The sequence below is a fragment of the Malus sylvestris genome, chromosome 9, assembly GCF_916048215.2.
Source record: "Malus sylvestris chromosome 9, drMalSylv7.2, whole genome shotgun sequence".
Lineage (NCBI taxonomy): Eukaryota > Viridiplantae > Streptophyta > Magnoliopsida > Rosales > Rosaceae > Malus > Malus sylvestris.
The window spans coordinates 12,713,086-12,720,823 of NC_062268.1; the positions used below are offsets into that span (position 1 = coordinate 12,713,086).

Genomic DNA, 7,738 nt, shown 5'->3' on the forward strand with positions numbered 1-7,738 from the left:
CAGACACACACTATTCCCATGAATAAATATTCCCCCTCTCTCGTCTGCCCTAAAAGATGAGCTCTTCGGAACCGCCCAAGCCTCCCGCTGATGGGAAGAAAAGAAAATCAATATTCTCATCAGCTGAAGGGGAAAGCAAACTTCAAAAACTCTCTTCGGAACCGCCCAAGTCTCCCGCTGATGGGATGAAAAGAAAATCAAAATTCTCTTCAGCTCATGGGGAAAGCAAACTTCAAAAACTCTCAAGTAAGTAGTGGATCCTATTTCAAAACACTAAAAGTCTCCATCTTTTCAGCCTTTTGGGATTTTAATGCTTGTGTTCTTTTATTTTTGTTTTTTTTAGTTTCTTCTGGTGATGGTGGCAGCAGCGTTCATCAAGCAGCTAAAGCTAAAGGTCAGATCTTGTTTTCCATCTTTTGTTTCAAAGTTGTCATTTTTAATGCATGGGGCTTCTGATTCTATATGTTTCAACTTGTTTTTGGAATATAGTGTTGTGTGATCTCCAAAAAAGTTGGCACCTTTTTCATTTTTTCTTCTTGTTTCCAGTTTCTTGCTTTATTTTATTTTATTTTCCTTAAACCCCTATATGAAATTGAGAGATTCTTATCATATTTCTTCCAAAGTTGTTAGACAAAAACTAAAACGAAAATGTTTCATCTTTCCGGGCGTTTTGGGATTTTAAATATGTTTTTTTTTTAATTTTTTTTAATAGTTTTTTCCGGTGATGGCAGCAGGTTAAGTTGTGAAGTTTATTTCGTTTTCAACCGATCTGTTACCAAACCTTATTTGTTGTTATTAGGGATCGAGGAGGAGAAGGAGGCTGTTGATGAAAAAACAACTGAACAGGCTGATGATGAGGAAACACAAGAGGATCGTGCTGATGAGGAACCAGAGGAGGATGAGCCAGACGAGGTCCTTGTGCTAAATGACCCTGATCGCTGGCCAGAGAGGCGTCCGGTGGGTTCACCAGATTCCGACGAGATGCTGGGCGATGATGGATATGACGATTGAGTGATGATTTACCCCTTACAAATTCATGATGAAAGTTAATATGTTTAAGACTAAAAGTTTAGTTCCGCGTACTTAACATGCTAGCTACTTATATAGTTAATTATCCACTCATAGTTAAGTACTCTTGGCCTCTGGTTGGACCAGATCAGAGAGATTTATGGAGCTTCTTTATGCTACTGATGAAATGAAGACCCAACTTATAATTAATTAAATTTTCTTCAAGACTTAATTATAATTATGCTACATACTTAATTTTTCACTAATTATAATGATGATTGTGTTGGTTGCCATCTAATCAAAGACTAAAAATCTAATTTTTCACTAACATTGGTAACAACTAACATGGTAAGGTATGCTATTATCGTGTCATTCCATGCTAATAATACAAAAATATATACATGACCTTGTATCAGGGTTGGGGTTGAGATTTTAGAGGTCTTGTGCAAGACTTAAATGGGGATCCTTATCAGTACCAGCGCTTGACAACTCTACCAAGAAAGCATTGTGACACACACACACACACACACACACACACACACACACACACACACACACTTATATATATAAAGGTTTTTAGAATTTGGGGGCCCCAAAAAATGGGGGACACTAGGTGATCGCACACTTTGCACGCTTCAAGGTCGGCCCTGCCTTGTATCATTGACATAAAACGTTGGTGTATTAGTATAATGGGACTAAATAAGTTGTTTTCGTATCATAGACGAGCAAAATTAGGGGGGCACATTTTAATGGGTATATTGACCAACCGATATAAATTGGGTTGAGTTGGGTTGGGTTGGGTTTTAAATATTAGAACTTATTTTCGAGTAAAAACCTAACTCACTAGAATCACTATAATTTTTAAACTTACTAGTATATTGAATAGATATATTCACAAAATTTAGTAACTTTTAAATGCACTTGTATATTAATACTTGCTTTGACTAGTGAAATTTATTATTAACATATAGTGATTCTTTAACATTAAATTCACATAATTTGGGCCTAATTGATGTAATTGTTGATTATTTGTCGCTCAAACTCATATTAGAGCATCTCCAATCATGCTAAAAGTTACTTTAGAAGTTCCCTAAAAAATACTCCAATCATACTCTCTAGTTTAGGGAATCATTTTTTATTCTTTGAAATTTAAGATCTCCTACGAGAATTCCGAATTCCTATCTTTGGTGGTGGATAGCGAGTGTAACTGAAGATAAAAAAATTTCAAATCCTCTCTGAAATTTAGCTACAAGCTTATTTAAGGAGCTCATTAAAGATGCACTTATGCATAAGAAAGAAACCAATTAGCCCAACCAGGGAAACACATCATACCCAAAACCGCCAAAACAATGGTTTGCCCATTTTAATAGGTAGCAATGAGCTTGAAGAATTCCAATCCGAGCCCATTGAGTTGGCCTATGGGTTGAAGTTCAACCCGACCAATCCAACTCTTATCCATCCCTAAGACCATCTCCAATGGTGACCTAAAATCTAAAAATATTTAGCCCAGAAAATTTAGGTTTTAGCCCAGAAACAGCTTTTCTACTCCAAACTTTTTGGCTTAAAATTTTAGCCCGAGATTATCAAAGAATGAATTAAGGCTAATTTTTTTTAAAAACAAATTTACGTTGACTATCCTAAATTAATTATATGAACATTTTAACCTAAAAATATTTAAATTCAAATAAATTTTGAAAAATCACTAAATCAATACATGAAAATCATGATAAACCATATAAACTTAATACAAATGACATTTAATAAACCACATAAACTTAATACAAATGACAATTAATAAACCACATAAACTTAAAAAAAAAAAGACAATTAATAAACCACATAAACTTAATATAATCGAAAACTCATAAACTTAATAATGATATCTACCATCTTGACTTGGTGATGGACTTGGGTGATAGTCTTGAGATGAATCGTGATCTTGAAATATACTCCTTGTGGCATTCCTTCGTAAAATGTCATTTTGCTTACCACGTAAGTATATCTTCATCTCTAGAGTGTTGGTTGCCATCTAATCAAAGACTAAAAGTTTAGCTTTCTTGCTACTTAGCACTAATTATAATTATGTTACATACTTAATTATCAGGCTGCACACACACACACACACACACACACACACACACACACAGATATATATGTATACATTCTATCTATCTGCCTATGTCCGCATGAATTAACCACACGAGCTCCTTTGCAGCTTATTATTATTTCTGCTAAAGCAAGAGTACTCTTACTTCAGATGTGTTGCATGTGTTTGCAAGTCCCTCCCCCGGCCCCCGGCCCCCGTATGCGTATAGTGTTGGTGGTCTCCTATATATTTACTTGTAATTCTTTTTCTTGTTTCCCTGCCCTTGTCTCCTAGTTGGAGTCTAATCGAATTACATTGTTTACCATGTTTAAAACGAGATTCTAATAATTGATTAAGGATCTTTTGATATTTTGTTACTTGTTTAATTTTTTTCCTATATGAATTTGTAGGGTTTCTAGGGTTATGTTAGATTATAACTAGGTCATGTCGCCATTAGGTTTGCAATCAATTGATATTATTATCCATAAACTTTGGAGTTTACTCTATTTTTCGGTGAATTCCAAATTACAGGCGACTTCAGCTTATTTGGTAATGGATTCTAGCGTGAGGATTTTTGCTCAATATCACTTGTTGTGTATCCCGCTGCGTGAGGTGCGCTTGTTTTTTTTTTTTTTTCTCTGTTTTTTTTTTATCTTAAATAAAAAGTAAGCCCAATTTGGTTACTTTAGCATCCATGGTCCAACTTTGACCGATCGCTGTACGTCTTATGGAAATTAGACAGACCCCTTGGAATTTGGAAAGAGGAAAAAGTAAGCTAGCTAGGTTAAGGATTCCCCAACTCATGAAATAATTAGTACTCAGAACCCAGCAAACTGAACTCTCTCTCTCTCCGAGAAGGGGATTGTTGAAATTTTCCGGCTCACTGGAGTATTGAAAGGGGTTTACATATATGTATGAAGTTTTTTTGTTTTGGTTTTTTTACTGATGTCAATTATATAAGATGACCAGTGACCACACATGGAAAACCCAAAGAAATTAACGTCACCTATATATAAAGATCTCAAGAACATTGTAGCAAAATCTTAGAATTATCTGTGCATAGGTGCGATGTCGCCTGCCACTCTTCTCCTCGCCATTGGCTTGGTGTGACTATTCAAACACAAATGAAATCTCTTTGATTTCTATCGACGATTACAGTTCGCGCGCATTTCAGTTCCCAATTCAAGCTCAAACGATGAACACCTACATCGCGGTTTCATCATTTCAGATTGAGATTGTGGCTGACTTGGATTTTTATTTTATTTATGTTCTTGTTTTGTATTATTTTTTTTATTTTGGGTCTTAACACATAATTGGTTAAATGGAAAGGACAAATATGTTGTATCAACCCGTTCTAGGATTTACGGAACAAAAAGGGTATTTTTGTATTTTCACTAAGTTTGGGGGATATTTTCCTTTTTTAAAATGATTTTTGGGTCTTAAATGTGTGCCCAAGGGGCCCACCCCCTGTTTTATCCCGGTTCCCATCCCATTTTCCTTCTTTTTCTGATTTTTATAACTCTCTTTCTCTCCTTCAGCTTTCTCCCCTCTTTTCTCACTCTCGAGCTCACCTCTATCTCGGACTCTTTCCCGATCGACACCCGCACACACACCCATAGATACAAACGCACGCAGGCCACCAACCTTTTCTCTGTACTCCTTCACCCTTCGGAGAGCCTCTCCCATACCTCTTGTTCCTCCTCTCCCTCTGCGAGTAAAAGACTAAGACTACCCATCGATTTCTCCAGCAAGTTCCTCATCCTTCCGATTTGGGTAAGCGTCAAAACACTCCAAATGCTTCTCTTTTCATCCTATAATTCCTTTCTGGCCATGTTGTTGTGTTTTGGACGTCAACATACGAAGAAACAACTCGGAGGGTGTTCTTCCAGTTTTATCGGCTAGTCCGACGGCTTTCGAGGCTTTTTTCGGTCAAACCATGATGAGTTAGACGTCGTGTGAGGTACCATTCTCTTCGTCTCGTCAAGAACTATGATTTCCGTTTTTTGAATCACTCGATTTCGCTGAGTATTTACAAAGTTATGAACATTTAAAGTTTGTCCAATTTTCTAGTCGAAATCCGGCCTTCTTCCCCGAAGTGTAATAGGCTCCCAAGCCCAACCTTTCAAACCAGGCCCTTTGGGCCTTATCACATTAGGGCCTTTGGCTCGTTAAAACCCAACCCATATAATTATTCTATTTGTTTTCTGAAATTCAAAGTCATGTGGGCCAGGCTCTTAAGCCCAAACCCATTAGAAACCTTTAAACCCTAAGCCCTTTAAACCTTTTAAACTCATACCCTTTTTAATTATTAAACCCCAAAGCCCTTTGAGGTCAAAACCCTAAACCCTAAACCCTAACCGGCCAAAACCCTTTATGGGGAATATTCTGTTAGGGAATATTCTATTGACTTTTACAAAATTTTACCGGGATCATTCTTAGGGTAATTCGACGTCCTGAATCCGTTTCCGACGTCTGTATTCCCAAATTCAATTGTTATAATAGAGTTTTATTAATTGGACCCTTTATGTGCTTAGGTGCATATATTGTGACGTTTCCGTGATTACTAGTTTGCGTGGCTCTTCGGCAGCTAAGTATCTGTGAGTGGACCCCTTCTAAAATGCATATTTTAATAGTAGAAATGCATACATGGAAAAGCATGATTTAGCAATTATGTTTTATGAAGCGCTTTGAGATAACATGCTTATTGAGGCTATTTTGAATTATTACTATTTTTCCTATAACCCGTATTCTTATAGAATATCTAATGGATGACGATATGATATTTAGAACATGTTTAGAACACCTCTTTATAGTATAGATGATGGATGACTTTATATTATGAAGTTGTTTTTCAATATATATATGTTCAATGGTTTTGTATTTACCTAGTGGTCCCTATTCTGCTCTGGGATGAAGGAATAGATTCTGGTTCGTCCCGGGCCACAGTTATGGTGTTGGCATAGGGCTTGAAGTGTTTTTCCTCTGGCTATTAGCACAGGGACGTGGAGCCAGCCTTTAAGTGTTTTTCCTCTGGATATTAGCACAGGGACGGGGAGCCAGCATGGAGCCTGAGGGTAATTTTCCTCTGACTGTTTGCTCAGAGACGGGGAGCTGGCATAGGGCTTGGAAAGTTATCAGACATTCACTAGTGGTTATTATATATACAAGTTATGATTTGAGACATTGCACGACATGCTAGGTTTCGAAAAACCTATGTTTATCATGATATATATGTGTTTTCATAAAACATGGGGGTTAGTATGTTGATAATTGTTTTATGATATATTTATCAACTTGGTCCACTCATGTTTGTTTTGCGCCCCCTTCAGGACTTAGAATCGAGGCATACAATCCTGATGTCAAGACACTTCCGCATCGCATCTTTGAGTCCTCTCGGTGTAGGACCCACTCCTTTGTTCATTCAATTTTATATTAATTATTTAAGTGTTCTAGATTAGTTGTGTGCTTTGAACAGTTCCTAAAATGCATATTCATTATATTTTATATTTATAAGTCTTATTTATTCCTTGTTCTCAACATTTGCAATTCAATAAATGAATTTCGTCACCTTTGAGTGTCGGCCAGCACCTGTCTATCTTGGAATTTCGAGGAATATCGGGATCGGGGCATGTCATATATCCTTACACGTGAGGCTCACGCTGAGACTATGAATGGATAGTTTACGAAACTTTCAATGTTGACATATTTCACCACAAGCGTTTAAATTCTAATTTTCTCACCACGGGGGCTATCTTCCAGCTACCCTATCACCATCGGGACCATTAGTCCAATTAGACCAAAATATTAAGTGTTCATGAAGAAAATGTCCTATTTTTTTAATTTGACTCTTAATAGTTTTGTTTTGTGTTAAAAAAAAAAAAACCCTAAATACTGAGGATTGAATGGATTATGTAACATGAGAAACAGAAAGCATTGTGGGGCCCCCATACATGTATATATTATAGACAAATAGAGGGAAGGGAGCGAAATGATGGACTGCATTTGCATGTGATCCCTAAGTACTCGTAATGGAAATTTGTTATTGTTGTTTTATATTTTGACCCAAAAGTTTTTCTTACCCTTTTAGGATACAAAAAAATTGATTGTGTAAACTAACTGGCGTGGTGTCCAAGTTGATGTCTATCTCAGTAGACAGTATCAACAGCATTTCTTTATATATAAATTCAACAAACTCATTGTTTTGCACGTGATCCCTAAGTACTCGTAATGGAAAGTTTGCTTTTTATTTTATATTCAGACCCAAAACGTATTCTTCCCCTTTTACAGATACAAAAAATTGATGGTGTAGATTAACTGGCGGGGTGTCAAGTTGATGTCTATCTCAGTAGAAAGTAGCAGCAGCATATGCATTGGCGCCATTTGCCATGCATGGTTTATTTCTCGATCTCCAGAAGTGCTGCAGAAGCATCATGAGCCTGAAAAAAAAAAACAATTAATGGAAGAAATAAAGTTTTTACTTTTTACACGCTTTTTCCTCTTGTTTGGTACAACACATAGCCTTGTATATGCACGAACTAGCCACACAAAAGCTCGTTTGCAGCTTATTGATTTCTGCTAAAGCAAAACTACTCTTACTGCAGATGTGTTGCATGTGCTTTCAAGTTTCTCCCCCAGTACGCATAC

General features: G+C 36.7%; 1 protein-coding gene across 1 annotated transcript; it reads left to right on the top strand.

Moving 5' to 3' along the window:
• Positions 1-1,249, top strand: LOC126581976 (uncharacterized). Its single transcript, XM_050245924.1, has 3 exons — positions 1-246; positions 344-394; positions 800-1,249. The coding sequence occupies exons 1-3, from the start codon at positions 57-59 to the stop codon at positions 1,009-1,011; spliced, it is 453 nt and encodes a 150-aa protein (XP_050101881.1). The 5' UTR covers positions 1-56; the 3' UTR covers positions 1,012-1,249.
• Positions 1,250-7,738: the final 6,489 nt, after the last annotated feature.